This window comes from Gossypium hirsutum, chromosome A01 (assembly GCF_007990345.1).
Source record: "Gossypium hirsutum isolate 1008001.06 chromosome A01, Gossypium_hirsutum_v2.1, whole genome shotgun sequence".
Classification (NCBI taxonomy): Eukaryota; Viridiplantae; Streptophyta; class Magnoliopsida; order Malvales; family Malvaceae; genus Gossypium; species Gossypium hirsutum.
Genome location: NC_053424.1, coordinates 92127473 through 92150292, shown reverse-complemented (window position 1 = coordinate 92150292; position 22820 = coordinate 92127473). Strand labels below are relative to the sequence as shown.

Genomic DNA, 22820 nt, shown 5'->3' with positions numbered 1-22820 from the left:
ATAAGGAAGAAACAATATGAAAGGTGAACTTTGGGCTTAGAGCCTTCGCGGCAAAGAATAAACAATATGAATAAACCATGAGCGGTGCTCTTTGAGGCGGACTTTGTATTGAGTGATAGGCATATTTCTTATTATTCCTATAGGCAAATAGTGAGATTAGTAAGTACGAAACATATCGATGGATATTATAATAAAGTACTTGATATGATTAAGATTGATACAAAGATGAAAATTTTTAAGAAATATAGCAAGGTAATGAGAATTTATTCTGAAAATGAACGTAAACGTAGTACGCTCAAAAAGAAGTATCGATCACCTGTGTATGGGACTCTTCTTGAAGTTCGAGAAAGTTATGGCTTGGTTAATAGAGAATGTAAGTAAGGTCTCAAAGGCACTGAAGAGAAGGAAATGGTCTAAGAGTAAGGTATGGTAATGAATGTGAATAAAGAAACAGAGATAGAGGTAGCTTTTGTTAGAGACTCGAGGAAGAATAAGAACAACATGATGGTTCTTGAAACATTAAATGTGGTATGGAAGTATGGCTCAGGTAAATGGTGTTTGCCTCATTAAGTTCTGTTGAACTTATCTCGGTGTGTTATGTTTCAGGTGGTTTTAAGGGTCTTCGCTTGGAGGGATGACCGAGGGCTATGCCATGGAGTGGCGAGGTAGGATATTATGTATACAGAGCAAGCTTGTCGGCTTATTCGAGTCTGAGTTGTTTTGTGAAAGTCTTTTACGTGGAATAATTATGATGGACCAGGACATCAATTCAATCGTAGTTGTAACTAAATTATTGATGTTTGTTAGTAAGATTTCTTTATTATTTATACATATGCATTTTATTAAAGATATTTTAATATTGATCAATTGTATCCGATTGATATTTGGATAAGTAGAACTAAGTTTTAATTGTATAAGATCGGTAGCACCAAAGATTCGAATCTGGTTTATCAAGTTCAATTTGGGGTGTTCCAACTCAAGCTGAGGCTAGAAAATGATGGGAAGTGTTTGACGAGATAGCTTATTGCTATATGCTAGCAATCATGACCAACACTCTATATAAGCAACTGGAAAGTTGTAAGGTTGCTAAAGCGATTCTAAGTAAGCTAGAAGACATGTTCAGAGGCCAAGCTGCCTTGGCTCGATAGTCTACTATAACTAGCTTAATGAACGCCCAAAAAAAGCCCAACACTCTAGTCAAAGGCCACTCTTATGGGCTATTTTTTGAAGGCACGAACAATGAGGCTAATTTGGACCAAAACACCCAAATAGAGATGATGTTCAAAAGCTTGTCCAAGGATTTTTCTAGTTTTCGGGTAGCATAGAACCTTGGCAACGAAAACCTTTCATTTACACAACTCATGAAGGACTTACAATCCTATGAGTTGATTTTGAACAACGGTCACTCGATCCAAAGAGGGAAAGTGAATATAGTGGTCACCCCTTCCTCGAAAGGGAAGGGAAAGCATGCTAAGAAAGGCAAGGCTAAGGTCTCTAGGCCATGACAAGTGGAAAGGAAGAGAACCAAAAAGCCTAAAGACTTATCTAAGTTAAAATGCTTATTCTGTAGCAAGAAAGGGCACTTAAAGGAAAACTGTAAAGAGTGAAAAGAGTGTCTAGCTACCAAAGGAAAATGTATGAAACTTTTGATGATAAAAGCTTGTTTAGTAGAAGAAACAATAGACCAATAGGTCATTGATTCAAGAGCCACGAACCATGTTTGTGTTTCTTTGCAGGGGTTCGAGGAGTCGAATGATCTTAGAAATAAGAGCTTATCATTGCGAACTAGGAACGTAACAAGTGTGGCAGTTGAAGCTGTGAGAGATGTACATCTTTATTATGAAAATTTTAGGAAGATTATTTTAAAAGACATTTTCTATGTACCAAGTTTCAATAGAACCTTATGATTGCATGTTTATATAATGACGACTTGACCGTGACTTTTAAATAATGGAATTACAATATTTAGAAATTGTAATCTTATCTGTAATGGATGGATTTCAAAAAAAAATTCTATTTTATCAAACCAAATATGTAACACCCCTAATTTGTATCCATCGTCAGAATAGGGTTATAAAGCATTACTGTAAAACCATAACTCAAATAATTCATTTTCAACATTTCATAATCATTGCAAAATCCAATCAAACACATGCATAACGTCCCATTTTTAAGCCCTCAAGGCCTTAGAAACACTTTAGAAATGATTCGGGACTAAATAAAAAACATTTAAAATTTCATGGAAAAATATAGAAAAATTCATACAACAGGGGTCACGTGGCCATATGGCTAGGCCGTGTGACTCACACGGTTGAGACACACGCCTATGTCTCAAGTCGTATGGACATTCGAAGTAGGGACACACGGTCATGTCCCAGCCCGTGTAACTCTCTGACTCGATTCACATGGCCAAGCCACACGTCTGTTTGCCAGGCTAGGTAGCCCTTGAAGTGCAACCTTTAAAAACCTATAGGGAACACACGACTGTGTTGCATGACCATGTGACTCACATGGTTGAGATACACACCAGTGTCTCAGGCCGTGTAGATAAAAAATAAGTCATTTTCAAAGCCATTTCTCTTACGCAAAACTTGTTCATACATACAAGCCATATGCACTTATTTCAAACATTCAAAAATGTACCTAAAACATGCATAATAAAACTAAATCAATATGGCATTTTTCCATACAACCAATATGCCCAAAAGGCACCTAAACACATACATGTTTTGGCATAAATCAATATACACAACCACAAATCATCATGCCAAGACATAGCACAATAGACAATATGTAAAACCTCAACAAAATATACTAAATTGTTCATTAAAAACATATATCTACTTGACCATTTCAACATTAACCATTTAAGCACCAAAATGTCAAAATGTCATCACTCATAAAACCATATATCTATACATGCCAACACATAACACTTTGGCCATAAAACCATGCATCAATTTGATCATATTATCCACAACCAACAAGACATCATCAGTACCTTAAGTAACTCAAATCCAAGGAAAAGTTTCATGCCATAATCATCAACCAAAATGACATATACATGCCAAACTCATCAATGAAATAGTAGACATAGCCCACCTATACATGCCATTATAACCACGACTAAAACCACAAAATCTACTGATAAATTCAATGGATAGTGTGATGGATCTCCGACTAGCTTCCAACCCGATCAAGCTTTTGATAATTTGTAAAGTAAAGGAAAATAACTATGTAAGCAATGTATGCTTAGTAAGTTCATAAAAAATTTAAGCATAATATTCCATTTCAATAATAAACTTTATATAATAAACATAAATTTATGCCAATGCCATAAGATTCATAAATCGATATTATCAACGACTCACAAATGAGTAAGTTCATTAATGTCGCATATATTTATCATTCATAACGTGATAGGATTTTATGAGACTTAATAGATAATCAACAACCTTTCTATAAGATTATACACTTTCAAATTTACTCTCTTTTTATTCCGTTCCCAAAGCTTATCATTAGCCTAAACAACATTATCAATTCCCAACTTAGTGTATTTATCCATGATATAGATATATTCATCCATAGCATACGTAAATTTCATACATATAGTATATCATTCAAACTCATTACTCCATTATCATCAATTTTCATTTCAACTATGAATTTACCATTTCATTACCTTTCCTCGCCCGTTTCATATGCATAACACACAAGTTATAAGTATAACATCAACCACAACTACAAGCTAGTGGATTTAAACATAGCTCTTTTGGAATCAAATAAATAATCAACCATTGCATAAGAAATTACATACTTTGATTTATTCCACCTCTTCATGGACATAAGCATGCTACCATTTGAGACTTACCATTTCAATGTATTTCATTAAGATTAAACATGATAAAATTCAATCATAAAATTGACACAAGCCTAAACACCACCAACAACAAATGTTAGCATAATTAAATATAATTCATGTGAACTTAAAATAAATAGCCATTATACTTGAGCATGATCCAATTGGATTTATCATCATTCATAACATATCATATTTTTCATGTATCACCATTTCAATAAGTTTCATGCACACATGTCTTGGTTCATATTGAACACTTACCATTTCATTTTCATAACACAAAAGACATAAACATAACATTTACCATAGTCACAAGCTAGTGATTAAACACATAATATACCAATATCATCACATGGTAAGATATGGTACATAAACATAACATCACTAAAATCATACCTTTCAAAATCATGAATATCCTTACTTTGATCATTGGTACATCATACCTTTCCCTATTTGTCGTAGTGAAGTCAATTGGAACCCTTATTGGAGCTCACACAAGTGTGCTAAACGATGGTTGAAACCATCCTTTTCCTTTAATCGATGCTCGAAACCATCCATTGATGAACACTGTAAAAATGATTGAAACCCTAGTACACGTTTCATATTGTGTCATAGTCCAACTATGGTCTTACATGTGCATTGCTACGATCTTGCCATGGTCTTACGCTCATAGTTCCATAACCCAGTTATGGTCTTATGATTAGAATGTCATAGCCCAATTATGGTCTTACGCATATATATATACACTGCCATGGTCCAACCATTGTCATACGTTTGAAAAACTACCATAGCCTCGCTATGGTCTAACATAAACATTGCCATGGTCAAACCATGGTCTTATACATTTTTATGTTGTGTTGCCATGGTGTCTTTCAACCCTAGTTTTATGCATTTCCTTCAAGCTAAAAAAATTGATTTACATATATATACAAATATATAATAATTTATTGAAACAGTAATTAATTGTACTAACCAAGTTACGAACTTACTTAGCTAAATTACAGAAATGACAAAGTTCAGGGGCATTTTAATAATTTTCCATTCTCCTTGACTTTCCACTTGATCTTGATCTAAACTAATAATTTTATTCAATCTATTAATTTAGATAGTAAAACAATGTATTTTATGCAATTTAGTCATGTAACACCCCTTACCCGAGACCGTCGCCAGAGTCAAGCACGAGGCGTTACTAGGCTTATCTTACTTGTTCGGGATATAAAATTTTTTTAAAATTAATTCACTCGCATTCCATAAGGCCCTAAAATGTGCAATTGGAACAGTTTGGGACCAAACCGAGAACGTTAAAATTTTTCTAATTACTTACACAAATCAAAACAATTTATTTCACTATTTGTAATAAAACTGTCCATCTGCATAATAGTCACTAAATTAATTATAAATAGAGCTACAAAACTCAAAATTTAAAGCCGTAAATTTTCCCTAAAACTAGACTCTTATATCTTCTTATTATAATTTTTCCCTTAGGTATTTAGGGGGTTTAGTTCATACTTATGAAAGAAAACATCTCAAAAGCATAAAGATAACAAAACATAAGAAAACCCAAAACTCTTGAAGGAACTTGAAGGGAGATCTTCAGTCTTGATGATGAATCCGGCTTCTGAGATGGATCAATCGGCTTTCCTTGAGTAATTCTTTGCTTCCTACTCTACGTTCTCCTCTTAAGTGCCTTCTTAGGTGTTTAAATAGGCTTTTGGATGCCTAAGAGCCCTAAAATTTGCCTTTCTTGAATTGGACATACTTGGGCTCAGTAGGGACACACCCGTGTGACACGCCCGTGTGCGATTACTCCAGCCCGTGGTCAAGGCTATTGAATAGGCATGGGCATGTAGTCTACCCGTGTAAGTCGTGCTTCAATCCTGCCAAATAGACATGGCCGTGTGACACGCCCGTGTGAGGAAGTCTAGGCCGTGTTGATTTCCCAAGTGGGTCTATTTTCTCCGTTTCCGGTCCGTTTCTCACTCTTTTTACTCTCCTTGCTATCCTAGGTATAAAACATGAAATTAAAGGATTAGGAGCATCAAATTCACCAAATCTAAGGAGAAACCATTCATAAATAGGCTAAGCATGGGATAAAAATATGTATAAATTACGGTTTATCAAATACCTCCACACTTAAGCATTTGCTTGTCCTCAAGCAAAAATCCCCAACTCATAGTCAAAATAAATTCTTCTCAATTTATAATCCCTATCAATAATATCTCAAAATAATCCATAAGTACTCATACATTGAAAATTCAACTAAAAGTACATCAAAGTTTCTAAAATTCCAAGTTGAGCATTTTATCACGAAAACATAGTGTCTCCCCTCATCTAAGTGATTACCTTTGATCAAAATATCACAGAGTTTAACATCCTCACTAAAGATTCACTCAAGTCACTCAAGGTGTTTAAGGAAATCAATTAAAGCACTCATTAGTCAATATGAAAAGCTATTGCCATAGGCTTGCTTGAAAATCAAATCTCCACCACTATATATTGAGCTGATACATCAATCAAGAAGTTCTTTTAGAGAGTTGTAACGTGGCTTTGGTTAGGGGGTGTGGTCACAAGCTAAAAGAAGATGTTAGAATCGAGATTGAATTAAAAAAATACCTAGCTAGAAAAATAACTAGTCATCAGTTGAATACAAGTGAGCTTCTTCTCAGAATATGAAATTAACATTCAAGCTCAAAAATGACGAATTACTACTAATATATATGTAAGTATTGTTTTTTTTTAATCAAGAACTAATATTTAGAAGAACAAAACATAACTAAGCAATTTGTTCAAATCATATCTCGACAAAAATAGGGATCAAATTAGGGGATTTCAACAATAATGGGTTATGGGTTAATATTAAGGGTAAATCAATTAATGGCTTGTTAGGCTCAAAAGGGGTTCACTAAGGGTTAATTATGGAGGTAGGCTTTTGTGGAGTGAGTGGGTTAAACCTAACTGCCTTTATCATCTTGACATATCAAATCAAATGGTGTGGTTTTGTCATGCATAATCAAGCAAGTTCTAGAATAACAAATCAAAACTGGTGTACTCATAATGAAAGTGAGCATGAAAGGAATAAAATATGCTCTAAAGGCTCAAGAGCTCACAAAAATTATAGCTTTTTGATGTTTAAACTTGTGAATTTCAACTCAAAATAATAATTATAAAACCTAATAAAAATAAGCTTAAAGAAAAATAAAAAGTAGTCTTAAAATAGAAATAAAGTAAAAACATAAAATAATAAATAAAAGTTTTTGAAGATCTTTATCGCTAGATGGTTCGCGAGGTGGGGGTGGCGATGAGATGTGAAGGTGCTGACAAATCTGGTGAAGTGTAGCATCAATATGATAAAAACACTGAAAACATTGCTACTCAAATCGTGTAAGGGGCTCAGAGATGTCAGAATATGAAGCCGCCGCATGAACTAGACGATAAGGAGGTGGTGGCTGAGTCGGTGGATCCTCGTGACGTGGAGGGACATAATCAGTAATGTTCTCTAGGTCCTCCTCCTCGGTGGACTGGGCGAGGCGATACTAAGAAGGGTATGTGCCACGTCGTTTCTCGATCATCCTCATACTTAGCATGCTCGAGATACCATGTGGGGACATTTGGCCGATGAGAGTGAGGGAGGATGATTGTGCTGCTGTGTTGAGGAGCCCAAAGTGCCGAGCCAATCGAGTCACATAGGGCCCCGCTTCGTCTGGTGGCGAATGGCGAGGGCAATAATGTAGGCGAGGTCGATGACGTGCCCATTCGTCATACTTCATAAGAAATAGGCGTCGTGGGTGGTGACGATGCCGGTACTCTCGCGTCTCCCTGTCAGAGTGTGAGCCAAGATGGCGTGTAGGTACCTCAAGGATGGAGGGAGAGCCGATGCCTTGGAGTGGCTAGGATCGTAGGTGGTCGAGGTAGGGACGAGGTCCCTCCAACATTTCGAGGGGGAGTAGTAGATGTGGCGGTGAAGGGTGTTGAGTTCATTATCATCCATGAACTCCTTCGTGTATAGCCCTAGTGCAATCTCGAACTCGGGTACGCTTAATTAGCGTACTAGACCACCAAGGCAGAACTGGACCGTTCTAGGATCGTCGAAGTTTGTCATGACGGTTTGAAGATGGAATATCGAGCATAGTTCCAATCTGAACTCGAGATACATCGGCTTGACGATCTCAAAGAAGAGCCTGTAACACCCCGTACCCGAGACCGTTACCGGAGTCGGACACGAGGGGTTCACAGACTAAATTCACTTATTTTCACAGTCCATTTTAAAAATTTCCAGACAGCTGACTAACTGCGTCACTGTCACTTTAAAAATCATATCTTGAGTTCCAAAACTCGAAAATCAGTTTCATAATTTTTCCCTGAAACTAGACTGATATATCCATCCACAAATTGTTTTCTATAATATTTGGTCGAGCAAATTAGTACAGTTTATTAGTTAAAGTCTCCCCTGTTACAGGGTTCGACTATTCTGACCTTCATGCATTACGACTTGGATATCTCCCTGTACAGGGATTCAATACTGATGTCGTTTGTTTCTATAGAAACTAGACTCGAAAAGGAATCTATAAATATATGGCATGACTTCTAATTATCTCTGGTTAATTTATAATGAATTTCCAAAGTCAGATCAGGGGATCCAAAAATCGCTCTGGCCCTGTTCCACGAAAACTTAAATATCTCTTAAAATCCGACTCATATGACCGTTTCGTTTTTTCCATATGAAATTATATTCATCAAGGTTCGATTACATAATTTATTCACTATTTAAATCCATTCCTACTATTTTTAGTGATTTTTCAAATTCACACCACTGCTGCTGTCAGCATCTGCCTTTAGGGAAGACTTTACCTATTACACAGTTTCCATGATTCAACTAACCCTTTAGCATATATCGCACAAAGTATGATCGTGATTAACCATTCCAATGGCCAATCATTGCCGAGCATATCCACACCTCTCAATAACCAAATACATACAAAATGATTATAACATTATGCTCAAAAATATATATAAGCCATTTTCGCATGGCTATCCAAATTTATACAAAACCGAAGGGTACATGACCCACAACAAAAAGGGTAGTCCTATACATGCCATTTCAAAGTTCAACCAAAAGTGTACCAAAAGGGGGTTTCATAGTGTAGACGACTTTGACTTCGACAATCCCGAGTCCAATAGCTGATGAACCAAAATCTATAAAACAGAGATTCAAAGAACGGAGTAAGCATTTAATGCTTAGTAAGTTTGAGCCATAAAATTAGACACAACTAAAGCGTAGCATTCATATGGCTAAACAGATAATTTCATATGCACAAATTCTCAATATCATACTTACTTCACATTACCAACCCTTATATTCATACACAAAAGATCAACTTAGCCAAAGGCCGGTAGCTCATTTATCGACTGAGCGAATACTATTTGTAAGGGATCAACTAATTCAAAGCATATACGAAACATACCTCATCGCTGGGATTTTATGAGCGTATTAATTGAAACTATTACAGCAAGGTCGCTCATTCCCAAGCCAAGTACCTTCGGGATTGAACCGGATATAGCTACTCGCTCGAATACCTTCAGAACATAGCCGGGATATAGTAACTCGCACAAATGCCTTCGGGACTTAGCCCGGATATAGTATCTCGGACAAATGCCTTCGGGACTTAGCCCAGATATAGTAACTCGCACAAATGTCTTCGGGACTTAGCCCGGATATAGTAACTCGCACAAATGCCTTCGGGACTTAGCCCGGAACTAGTCACTAGCGCAAATGCCTTCGGGACTTAGCCCGGTTATCATCCAAATATTTATGGACATATCAATAAATCATGACACATCTATATTTCATTTTCATAATTAGAGTTCAAACACAAGTCACGTATTAAGCAATCCCATTTTCTGCTCACTAGCCACATACAAACAGCATGGTTTAGTTTGCTTTATGACACGATCTCTATGCACATGCGGCTACCCGTCATACGTATAGACCAATTAACTCAACATATAATTCAAGTAGAATCATCATATCACCGTATATTTGTTATGCTCATACATCATGACTTAATCAAATCATAAACTAAGTCTCATTGCTCGAAAACTTACCTCGGATGTTGTCGAACGATTTCGATGGCTATTCGATCACTTTTTCCTTCCCTTTATCGGATTTAGTTCCCCTTTGCTCTTGAGCTTAATATTAACAAATAAATTGATTTAATCATTTTGAACATCAAAGAGGAATTCAAGGTACTTAGCCCTTATATATTAGGCATTAGAGTTATATATGTATGAAATCACGAATCAAATTCAACATATTAGCCAATATTCTCCTTAGCCGAATTTTCTAAGTCAAGATAAAGCCATCAATATGCTTACCTATGGCCGAACATACACAACAACCTATGTACTCATTCATGTGGCCGAATATGCATGTCTATGTTGAGGCCGATTGTATACTTAATATTATTCTACAAATATGGTCACTTGTATTGACTAAATACCATTTTGTTTCAAGTTCAAAACTCGGCTAATACACATATATACACTAGAAATCAAATACTAACATTTGCACATCACCTTAATAGCTAGCTTAGCAAACCTTGATTTAACATATAATTGTTCATAACACAATTTAAGCATACTCTCCATTCCATCGATTTCAAAACACATACATTACTCAATAATGTTCAAATTATATTCGGCCTTAGCACACAACTTGCTACCCGATTCTTCTCCATCTAGCAACTAATGCACATGTGTGCTCATTTGTTAGACTCTACTTCATCTAACAACAACCATATTTTTCTTCTACTTCCTACCATGGCCGAATGCTCAAGATACCTCAATACCGAAACTTTTAACTTGGGTTGCTTAAAGAACTTGGTGATGAGTTCAAATTTATCTAACACCTCAAGCATCATAACACATCCATATAGCTAACATGCTAATAGTATCAAGGCTTCAACCGAAACTTTTGAAGCCTTTTAGTCGAATACTAACTCTCTAATAACCCCAAATCCATCCATAAGGTAGTTAGAATTTAGACTAATCATCCAAGGGATGTATGAACTTTCAAAGCAACATTAAACATACCTTAATCTAGTGAACCACCATAGCCGATTTTTCTCCAAGCTCTTTCCCTTCCTTTCTTTCCTCTATTCGGCCAAAGATGTTCAAGAATGAACACTTTTTTTTTCTTTGTTTTCTTTCCTCAATTCACGGCAATGGGGGGGAACATGGATGAGACAATTTTTTTTCATCATTCCTCCTTTTTGCATTATTATTTTATTACCCATGCTCCTTATTTTATTTTTCCTAACATAAATCACTAACATAACATGTTTATGACATGTTTTGCCCATCACCCTTTGTCATGGCCGGCCACTATTAATTAAATGGGGGAAATTGACATGCAAGTCCACCCCTTTGATTACATGCACTAATAGATCCTTGTAGATTAACCTATCACATTTCAAAAGTGTCACACATAAGTCCTATTGACTAAATTCACATGCAATTTACTAAATCGAAGCTTAAAACTTTCACACATTCATATTCACATATTCTAGACAATAAATATCACCTTCAAATACTTCGGTGACTCGGTTTAGCGGTCCCGAAACCACTTCCCGACTAGGGTCAATTTAGGGCTGTCACAGAGCCCCCACGGGTTATTCGTCAGGAGGGCTCAGATCGCGTCAGCCATAAATCTGTTCTAGTGCGGCCCAGTCAATGCAATGGCCCACACCTAGGTGTCGGGCCCGTAATATCTGATATAATTCCCCTAGGGTCCCAAGGGAACCTAGAGGAACAGGTGCCTAATCTCCGTGGTAGGACCTGAGGATGATGCTACTCCTTTTCTCTTTTTCGAAGCGGGGACAGTGGCTTTCTTTCCTTGTGGGGATGACATAGTATATCTGCAGTGAACAAAAATCGAAGTTTAACCAATATGCCCCAAGAATAGTATGGAAAATCAAGACTAAATATGACTATTTCATGAGATTTTCACACTAGATGATACAAACTAAAACAACTAAATATATCAAGTTATAGGATTATGGGAATAATGCAACGGGAATATGAATGAATGTATGTGGGTAAGCATAATTTTCATGGAAACAAGGAAAAATGAAAGAGTATAGCATAATGTAGTAACTAAAATGACAAAATTTTTATAAAACAAGCATGAGTATTTTAATATTCTAACTATGAATATTCATTCAAAATTGTTCAATAAAGCAAAGAAATCATGAAATAAGCAACATATTTAAATAAAAAATAGAGAGAAAAGAGTAAACAAACGCAAACGGAAGGAGCTTGGGGCATCAAAATCGGTGTGTAGGCGGCGTAAGGGCGTGGGGGTAGGGCGTGTGAAGTTGCAGCGGCTAGGGTTAGGGATTTCTGGGGAGGGAGATGATGAATAGTGAGGGGTTTATATAGATTTTGGGGCACACGACCATAGGACATGTCCGTGTGGCCTAATTTTTGCCCGTGTGTTTCGTGAATTTTGAATTTGGGCGCATCTGACATTCAGCCCACGCCCATGTTCTTTGGGTGTGTGGGTGCACACGGCAGTGTCGCACAGTCGTGTCTTACTTTGTTCGCTTCTCCCACGCCTTGTACATAGGTCTACGGCCTCGTTCGTTTTGACAGTGTCGACCACGGGTGGATGGCACGAGCGTGTTGTACACCCGTGTTACATTCTTAGTTTCAACCATGGTTTCAAGGCACGGGCGTGTCTCATGCCCATGTTATCTTGGCAGTTTCGCCCACGGCCATGTCGCGCGACCGTGGCAACTTATCGCATCTCGTGTTGGGTAAAAAATCTTGCCCTGTTTTCACACGGCCTAATGCACGCCTGTGTGCCTGGCCATGTGGCCTTTAGAAAGCCTGCGTTCTATGATTCGGTTAGTATGTTAGATGTTAAAAACTAAAATTTAAAGAAATTAACACTGTTAGTGCTCGGGTTGCCTCCCGAGAAGTGCTTATTTATAGTCTTAAGCTGAACTTACCTCTCTTCTGCATGGTTAAGGTGGTGCAAGGAGTTTACACTCCTCATCCCTGCTATCAACTTTATCAACATAAGGTTTAAGACGGGTATTGTTTACCTTAAATGTGCCGAATTTCGGATGAATTACCTCGACTTTACCATATGGGAAAATACTGAGTACCGTAAAAGGAATTTCTTCATTAGGTTTAGGAGTGGCAACGCAAGGATCTACTACATCTAGTAGTACTTTGTCTCCAACCTTAAGTTGATTTGGTAAGGTGTTGACCTTGTCCTGGCTCGATTTTGGTTTATCAGGTGTTCTCAATTTCTGTGTCCACCATTCATCTAGCTCCTCGATTTGTAGCCTTCGTTCTTCATAGAAAGGTCCTTTGTTGTTGTTTGAACGTGGCTCATATGCGTTCTTAGAAACTATTTCCTGCATAAAGGGTTTCACCACATGATCAGTACTAGTAGAATGATTTATGCAACCACCTTTGATTTTTGATGTGTTATTTGAATTACGAGCTTAAAGGGTGATTGTTTCGTCTCCCTCACGAAGTGTGGGTTCACCTGTACCAACATCAATAATGGTTCTAGCAGTCGCTAAAAAGGGTCGTCCTAAAATCAAAGGTGCGTTACTATCCTCTTTCATGTCTAGAACAACAAAGTCTACTGGGTATATAAATTTATCGATCATAACAAGAACATCTTCAATGATACCCCTAGGAAATCTAATGGTTTTATCAGCTAATTGAATGCCCATCCTAGTTTGTTTGGGTTTCCCAAGACCTAGCTGTTTAAACATTTTATAAGGCATAACATTAATGCTTGCCCCTAAGTCAGCCAATGCATTATGAACATCAAAACTACCAATTAAACAAGGAATCGTAAAATTCCCTGGATCTTTCGATTTGTTGGGTAGCTTATTCTGTAATATGGATGAGCAAACTGCATTCAACTCCACATGCGACACGTCATCCAACTTTCGTTTGTTTGTTAGAAGCTCCCTTAAAAATTTGACTCCGTTTGGCATCTATGAGAGAGCTTCGATAAATGGTAAGTTAATATGTAATTTCTTTAATAGTTTAAAAAATTACCAAATTGTTCATCTGTATCGTCTTTCATTGTTGCATTGGGGTATGGCACCCGTGTTTTGTACTTTTTACTTACCATTTTCTGGTCATTGTGGTCCACTTCACCCTTACCTTTACTTACCATAGTTTCCTGCCTCTGCTCTGGTTCAGGTGCAACTAACCCTTCCTCATCTTGAATGGTAATTGCATTGATTTGCTCCCTTCACTACACCAAAACAGGTTTTTAGCGGCGTTTGAATGAAAAACGCCACTAAAGAACGAGCATTAGCGGCGCTTTTAAAAAATGCCGCTAAAGATCGAGCATTAACGACGCTTATTAAAAAACGCCGCTATAGGTTCAACTTTAGCGGCGCTTTTCAAAAAAACGCTGTTAATGCTTGATCTTTAGCAGCGCTTTACAAAAAACGCCGCAAAAAAATTAATACAACGTCATCGTTTTGTATTGAGACTTTAGTGGCTTTAGCGGCGCTTTTTAAAAACGCTGCTAAAGATCAAGTATTAGCAGCGCTTTTTTAAAATCGCTGCTATATGTATACCTTTAGCGGTGATTTTTAGAAAACGCCGCTAATGTTCGATCTTGAGCGGCATTTTTTGAAAAATGCCACAAAAAATTAAAAATTAAAATACTATTATTTAAAATAATTTTAAAGATTTTTGGTATATGACTAATTATTTTTTAATTTATATCTTAAATATTTTCTTATATAATTGTAAAGGAGATAGTATTAATTTTAAAATATTGAATTAATTATCATTATAGTTTAGGTTTACGGTATATGGTTAAGGGTTTAATGTTTATGAGTTATTATTTTAAGGTTTATGGATTATGGGTTTAGGGATTATGGTTTAAGGGTGGTTTAAGGGTTGTGGTTGAAGGTTTAAGTGTTAGGGGGTTAAGGGTTAAGGGTTCATGTTCATGTTTTAGGATTTACGGTTTAAGGTTTAGGGATTAGGAGTTTAGGGTTTAGATTAATTAGTATTTTTTTAATTTATATGATAAATATTTTCTTATATAATTATAAAAGAGATAGTATTAATTTTAAAATATTGAATTAATTATCATTATAGTTGAGGGTTTATGATTTAGGGTATATGGTTTAGAGTTTAAAGTGTATGAGTTATTATTTTAAGGTTTAGGGATCATGGGTTTAGGGATTATGGTTTATGGTTTAAGGGTTGGGGTTTAAGGCTTAGGGGTTAAGGGTTAAGTGTTAGGTTTACTTAAGGATTAAGCTTTATATATATTAAATGGTTTAGGATTTAAAGTTTACTTGAGATTTGTTAAATGATGGAATTTTATACAATCAATTAATACTTTTATATTTAAAAATATTTAATCTAAACCATTTGATATATTTAAATATTAGAATTAAAAAAAATGATAAATAAATTAAAAAAGTAACAGATTGATATGGATAGGACCAAATTATAACAAATAAAAATAAAATACAAAAACTAAAATCATTCCACATCGAACATCTAGCAAAATAGTTATATTTTAGTTAAGAAGAAATATTTCTAATGAAATGGAGATTACATTGGAAAAGAATAATATAAAATCATGATTAACGTCTCAATTTTTAATAGAAATTTGATATGTGAGAGATTGGTTGCTTACATTGGATAATTCTAACTTAATAATTAATTACAGCCATTTAATTATTTGTTTTCTTATTAAAATATGCAATATTTATTTTAGAGTACTTAATATTTTTATTTATAAAAATCAATTTATAAAAATAAAAATAATAAATATTTTATAAAATCATTTAATTAATAATTTTTAACAGATAAAATAAAAAAAATAGCATAGCAAAATAGTATCATTTTATTTAAAATAAAATAATTTTTGGTGGCGTGCTTATAAAAAAGCCACAAAAAGTTAACAATAGGGGTGGTTTTTATAAAAACGCCACGAGAAATTATTTCACCTAAAAATAGACACTATTTTATCTCCAAAATCTATCCCAAACCCCTAATTTTTCCCCCTAAAATCGGTATCGCCAAAACACCCCCAATCTCACCCCTCCGTTGCTCTTTTCAATCAAGAAACTCTCCAGCAGCGTCTCCAAGCTCTTATCGAAGGAACCCTAGCTGTCTCAAGTCCCTACTAACAGTTTGCTAGTTCGTTCCCATTCGCATTCCCACTTCCACACACTCATTTCAATGAAAGATTGACAAACCCACCCGCAAATTTTCGACTGTTAAAGAATCGTTGAATAAAAACAAAATGCTTCGTTAGGATTCCATTCAATTATTTTATTTGTATTGCTGTTTCAGGTTTATTCCCTTCGCTTGGATTCACCTCCACCAAGATGGGTTCATATTGCACATGGGTTGCTTCTATTTTTGTATCAGGTTTATACCTCCACCTTATTCTTTCTTTATTTCCTTGGTGTTTTGGGGAAGGGGGATGAGCGTGAATGTTTTCTCTCTGGCAATGTATTCAAACTATGGGATCTTTTTCGCATATTAGTAATTACCTGCTAGACTTTTGATGCTGTTGATGGGAAACAAGCTAGACGAACAAACTCCTCGAGTCCACTTGGAGAACTTTTTGACCATGGTAAGTTCACTTTATAATCTCTTCTTTCCATCCTTTGCTATTTTTATTAGAAAATTTTCTGATGGAGTAATTATTTTTGGTGGTCTTGAAATATTGCAGGATGTGATGCACTTGCATGCGCGGTATGTATTTAACTTGTTTCATTACATAAAAATGTCTAATAAAATTCTGCCATTATACAATATTGATTCTTTTTCAGTTCGAAACCATGGCTTTTGGGAGCACTGCCATGTGCGGAGGGGACAGTTTCTGGTTCTGGGTAATTTCATCTATACCATTTTATGGAGCTACATGGGAACAGTAAGTTATCAAAAGTGTAATTTAGTTTTGTATTTTGTATTCCTTCTAAGAAATCCTGCCATACACTTTGCAGTTCTTAAATTACTTGGTTTATTCTATAGAAGGTTTATAAATTTTGTTTTCAATCTCTTTTTATCAAACATTATTCAATGTTAGGTAGTTTTTGAAAGGATTTTATGATAACTTCGTGATATATATTTGAGGTATTCTAAATATTCTATTTGATATGTATTCCTCTTGAATGTCTCCATCCTTTCTACATAAAATTTTAGAAGGGAGTTTCTAATGTGGTTTTTGTAGCATGCAGTGGAACGTTCTTTTACCAATGCTGATACTTCTGTTGTGTCATTTTCTGCAGCTATTTCACCAATGCACTTATCCTTCCTGTTCTCAATGGGCCGACTGAGGGTCATGTGCTGATATATGGATTGCACTTTATGACAGCAATTGTTGGCATGTTTCCTCACTCGATGTTATGGGGGTGCCTTTGACAGTCTGTACTAAACCTTTATATTACTTGTGTTCCACGTATAAAAAATTTGAAACTTCTTTTGAATTCTTTTCTTCTATTATTATTGTTTTTCACGTTTTATGATTGCTTACCTTTTTCCCCTCAAGGTGGCCAGTGGTGGGCTCAGCCATTTCAGCAATCGATACCCTTCTTGAGTTGGATACCTTATGTTAATGGTAAGTTCTTTGTTTAAGAAAGGGTTAGCACCTTATATTGGATTTCTTGTTGCTTTGCCATTTTTCTTTGACTATTTTATTACTTATTCACCTTTTTTTTCCAGAACTTCCAACATATAAAACTGCTGTGTATTTGTTGACACCAATTGCTATTTTACCTACAGTGGCTTGCAAGTAAGTGGTTATCTGCATCCTAAATGGTCAAAATTTACTTCAGCTTTCATGGCTGAAGCTTCTTATAATTTCTATTTAGCACTCTTGTAGTTTCACGCTAGTGTTTTGAATTACTTATTCTTTGACCTTTAGTGGAAAACTGTCCACTTTAGTAGTCCAATGTGAGAGCTGAAGCTTCTCATGCTTTCATTTTTGGCTTCTTGTTGGCTTGTAGCCTTATACTAGAGCTATGGATTCTTAGGCTGAGTTAAATGATCTAATTGCATTGTCATTATCAATTCCCCCTTTTTTTTTTCAACTCATAGCTTCATGTGTAATGCAGAGGCCAAGGTTTCTATGCATGAGACAACCCTGTTTTAGTCCATCCTGCATTTATTTTTTGTTCATAGTACTGCTGTCTTTTAGTGTCCGCATAAGCTTCTCTTATGTACTTGTATGGTTGCTATAGCAGTATAAGCAGTGTCCATAAGATCGTTAAGGCAAGAAAAGGAAGCATGTTACTGGCATTAGCAATGGTAATTCTGTAAATTCATTGTGTTTCTTTCTTCCATCCATGTATGCTTAAATGATTAATCGGTGTTTTCTGTTCTTTCTTGTCAACTTTATCCTTTTGTTGTACTCATAGGAGGAGTGCTCATTTGGTAATTTGAGTTTGTCCTCTTTTCTTATAACAATGTTCACCTTCTTTCTTTTATTCAGCACACAAATATGGTCAAGCTATTGACTTGTACACGCAGACGATCGAGCTAAATAGTCAGAATGTAGTGTACTGGGCCAATCGCTCACTTGCTCACACCAAATTGGAAGAGTATGGTAGTGCCATACAGGATGCTACTAAGGCAATTGAAGTGGATCCTAAATATTCAAAGGCATGCTTTATCTACTGAAGTGATTCAGCCTTTTATGCAGTATATATTTTTGTTCTTGTTCTGATGGTTCTCTAACTTATAGGGTTATTACAGAATGCAGCCTTTTATTATATATTAGTAGTAAATATAATAAAATTTAAAGTGCAGAAAGTAGTATTTGAGTTAATGAATCCTAAAAATCGAAATAATGGATTGAATATAGAAATTAGATTATCATTTTATTAAGTATTTATTTGACAGAAAAGAAACAAAATCAGGTCATAACAAGCTATATAAATTAATTGTGGCCTTTTTTGGTACTCTTTTATATACTTTGATTAAGTTCTTTTTTGTATAAAGTTTGGTCTTTTAAAAATCTTTCCTGTCTCAAACTCAACAGGTAGTCGATAAGCACTAAAAGTAATTTTTCACAGTTTTCTTCTTCCATTTCAGGTATGTTAAGCTTCTCTTTTACCCTTTTTTTTGTTTTCTGTAATCTTTTGCTACTTTGGGTCTCCTGTAATATAAATTTCTTTCTTTTCTTTCGTTTTTTTGCAGCATTTTCAACAGCTACGTACCATGGTTTTGAGTTCATATTTCTAATGGCAAACTGATGTGCCAATGAATGAAAGAAAAACAGTTGAAGTTGAGAGTGTGACTCAGCTTGCTGCTGCAGATGGTCTTGAATGCTACTGGAATGTATTTGAGTTGCCTTATACTTTTCCTGCTTCTTACCTTGACCCTCAAAACTACACTTCATTACTTCCATTATATTCCATTCCACCTGAAGTCATCCCATATGAAACTTTCACGATCCATTGGTGATATAACAAGAACCACCTAGCCTTTCACCTCTTCTTAACTACTAGTTTATTGCTTTTATGGTCGTTGTTTGTGTAATTGCTTATATGTAATTTCCATATTCTTTTGTGATTTAAAATTGGATCCTGTTCAGGCTCTTTCATAAGTTGCTACTAGAGAATTTCATGCTTGTTTCTTCTGTTTTGGATGACATGTGTTACCGGGTAGTCCTCATGCATGAATTGAACTTTGGCTTGTGCTTTCTGGTATCTGAAACTCAACTGTGTATATATTTTTCTCAATAGTACTGAATTCTTAGAGTTACTGTGGGGCTCTGTCATTGCTGCTGGTAAGCGAAGTAACTGTTTATTATCCATAGAACTGACCATAAATCTTATTTTTAGAAGCAACACCGAAGACTATTTTGGACCTGATGGATTTAGATGGACTCAATCTTTATCATGTTAAGAGTCATTTACAAGTAAGTGTTTATATTTAACTTATGCGTTTCCATTTTAGCCCTTAAAACCAACCTTCCTTATGAGGGTTTATCATTTATTCCCCTAATGTTACTAAATTCCAGAAATTTAGACTGGGGAAATTTTGGGTGAAGGATTGGCAGGACACATCCAAAAATGGCAGGTCTTGTTATATCTACCTGCTTTCATTCTTAATGTTATATTAAACATGCGAATTGATTCATAAAATAATCACAAAGATATTTAAAAGATTGAAATATATAAGAGAAGTTATTGTGAGAAACTAGGAAGTCAAATTTTTCTTTTCTTATCGTTGTATGGTTATGAGTTTAATATATGTTGCAAGCTTACTAATCTTTTATTTGTAAATAAAGATCAGTGAATTCATGAATAGATTAACAACATATGACATTTTTTCCTATATGCTGACACTCAAAACACTTTTGACATTTTTTCAAACCAGTACTCTCCAAGCTTCACCATTGATTCATGCTTGTTCATGAGTAATTGAGTATATAAACTTTCTTTAATTTACGACTTTTTGGTTCAAGTCTAATTTTCATTGTATATAAACATTATTTATATCTGCTTTATTTTATATACTGGTCCTGTTCCATGGTCATCCTCTTTATTCATTATAGGTTCCTTACAATCTCATTTAAATATTTTGATTTGCTTGTTTGATTTTTGTTATAATTTAGATTGATTTGAATACAAAATTTTGGAAACCAAAATATTTTGGTTTGATGTGATTATTCCTTCAAACGAATCCAATCCAGTCCATACTCATCCTTAGACTTAACTGAAATCGTTGCTTAATTTTATTAGGTGAATTGTTTCTTTATTTTTTTTTATTAATCATTCATGATTACATTTATCTCTTTAGGAATTACTTGAGTTAGGGGAGAGTGTTCGAACACAAAGTCGGGGTCTCACCCAAGAACTTATTTCATTGCTACCTATTTCAAAATACAAGTGCAGCTTATTCTCAAGGAAGAAATCAAGGAAAGAGAGGTATTGCTTATGCTTCATCTTTGCCTCGTTAAAATGTGATTTACTTTTATCAGCTGTTGCTTTTTGGTCTTCCACAGATTTTAAATTGAAATACTCAACAACCCTTGTTTATCTTGGCATAAGTTTTATATGTTAATTTTTTCCCTTATTCCACTGTTTTAAGAGATTGGATATGTACTTGGCTGTAATGGAGTTCCTCGAACTTCCAAACCAGTAACATTTCTGAATTTGTGACCATTAACTCCATAGTAGAGCCATTAATTTCATATCCGTATCCTCATGTGTCCTATACTTGCACGTTGAAGTGCTTTTGCATTTGGAATTTTCTTTCTTAATTAGTTTTCTTTAAAAGGGTCTGCTTGAACGAGTTCGTGTTTTATCTTAAAATTAGAAGACATTTTCTTGATTGTTATTAATTGTTTTCTTTTACCAACTAGCCTATTTTTTGTAGTTGTCTACTGCTGGTGGTATGATTATCTCTAGTGATGGTGTTTGGGATGTAGTTGTCTAATTTTTCCCAGCAGAATTAAGCTAATTTTATGCTTCATTCTAACTATCATTTTTTTTCTTTATGGATTTTCACTAGCGTTGATGATGCAAATTAATCATTATTCATTCCGATATATTTGAAGAAAGGAACATTTGTTCAGATAAAATATAGTATATATTCTCTGCTCCTATTTTATTTATCATCAATTTGCCTTCTCAACGACTGTTATTTTACCAGAATCCCCACTGATTGAATCATACCATTGAAACATGCGAGCTATAATTTACTATGTAAGCTGATGGAGTTACCATAATATAGCTCTTTTATGTTTTGACTGGTGGCAAATGGAACAGGAAAAACTAACTACACTAGATTACGGTCCAAGAACAATTTGCAGAAGGCACATAATGGCTGGCTCCTACCTCTACAAATACATGTGGGAGGCATTGCAGTAGCGAATAAGAATGATATTGATCAACATGCAGTTGACACCGTATATGCTCTGAATCTGAATTCAGGTGTGAGTTTCAGATATTTTATGTGCAAAAAAGTATTAGAGTGCCTTATGTTTGTATGTTAGTTAAACAGATTATAGATAGAACCTGCAGTAGGATCAACTAATTAGTTGATCAAAAACTACACCTAGTTTTGTAATAGTCTACTTGCATATTTGCATATATTTAATAATAATCTCGTGTCAACTAATTATTCTATTTTTTATTTAATTGTTTTGCTTTCAACCTTTTATTTTTATTTGAGTTGAAAGAAGAAAAAACGAATTGTAATTTTGACTTAGAAAATAGAATATTCGTTAGCAGCTTAATCAATTTAAATAATCAATGTTGATATTTCACATGGGAATCGATATTCAAATCTTATATTTTACATGGTTATGATTTAAGTCCTTATTTCATTTAAGTAATTTCATTATAATACCTTATTTTATTGATATCTTTATATTTAATCTCATTTTTATTATTTATTTTAGTTTTGATTCAAAATTTTTATTTTTATTTTAATATTTAAGATAACTTGAGTTTCAACTTTCGGATTTTAATTGTTATTAATTTATTATTTTAAATTTTAAATTTAAATTCTTTAATTTTTGTATGTAGTTTTAAAGTTAAAATTTTAATAGAAAATTTAATTTGATAATGAATTTTAATAGAAAATTTTTATATTTATATCATGGATATTATTCTTCTCAATATTTTGATAATGAATTTTAAACTTTTTATATTTTTCATGACCTTTATAATATTTTATTATTATTTTTAAATTTTATGACTTTTAGCGGCGTTTGTGTGAAAAGCGCTGCTAAAGGTCATGACCTTTAGCGGCGTTTGTGGGAAAAGCGCCGCTACAGGTCATGACCTTTGGAGGCGTTTGTGGGAAAGCACCGCTAAAGGTCATGACCTTTAGCGGCGTTTGTGGGAAAAGCGCCGCTAAATGTCATGACCCTTAGCGGCGTCTGTGGGAAAAGCGCCGCTAAATGTCATGACTATTAGCGGAGTTGTTTTAA

At 34.9% G+C, this 22820-nt stretch overlaps 1 protein-coding gene across 1 annotated transcript; it reads left to right on the top strand.

Moving 5' to 3' along the window:
* The first annotated feature begins 426 nt into the window (after positions 1–426).
* LOC107938064 (choline/ethanolaminephosphotransferase 1) lies at positions 427–22018 on the top strand. The gene is made up of 17 exons (XM_041090703.1): positions 427–528; positions 607–665; positions 1418–1490; positions 1737–1826; positions 16220–16297; positions 16430–16505; positions 16605–16627; positions 16705–16805; positions 17164–17258; positions 17424–17492; positions 17597–17666; positions 18115–18181; positions 18366–18535; positions 18915–18967; positions 19073–19796; positions 20681–20808; positions 21652–22018. Exons 1-13 carry the CDS (start codon positions 427–429, stop codon positions 18414–18416), a joined length of 954 nt encoding a protein of 317 aa, XP_040946637.1. The 3' UTR covers positions 18417–18535; positions 18915–18967; positions 19073–19796; positions 20681–20808; positions 21652–22018.
* The last annotated feature ends 802 nt before the right edge of the window (positions 22019–22820 follow it).

What these genes read in the sequence shown, in the direction of transcription:
- LOC107938064 (XM_041090703.1), top strand. Translation starts at nt 427, where the DNA reads ATGGTAATGAATGTGAATAAAGAAACAGAGATAGAGGTAGCTTTTGTT. An exon ending in CTATGCCATGGAGTGGCGAG is followed by an intron (nt 666 to 1,417) that starts GTAGGATATTAT and finishes CTCGATCCAAAG; the next exon opens with AGGGAAAGTGAATATAGTGG. An exon ending in TATGGAGCTACATGGGAACA is followed by an intron (nt 16,806 to 17,163) that starts GTAAGTTATCAA and finishes CATTTTCTGCAG; the next exon opens with CTATTTCACCAATGCACTTA.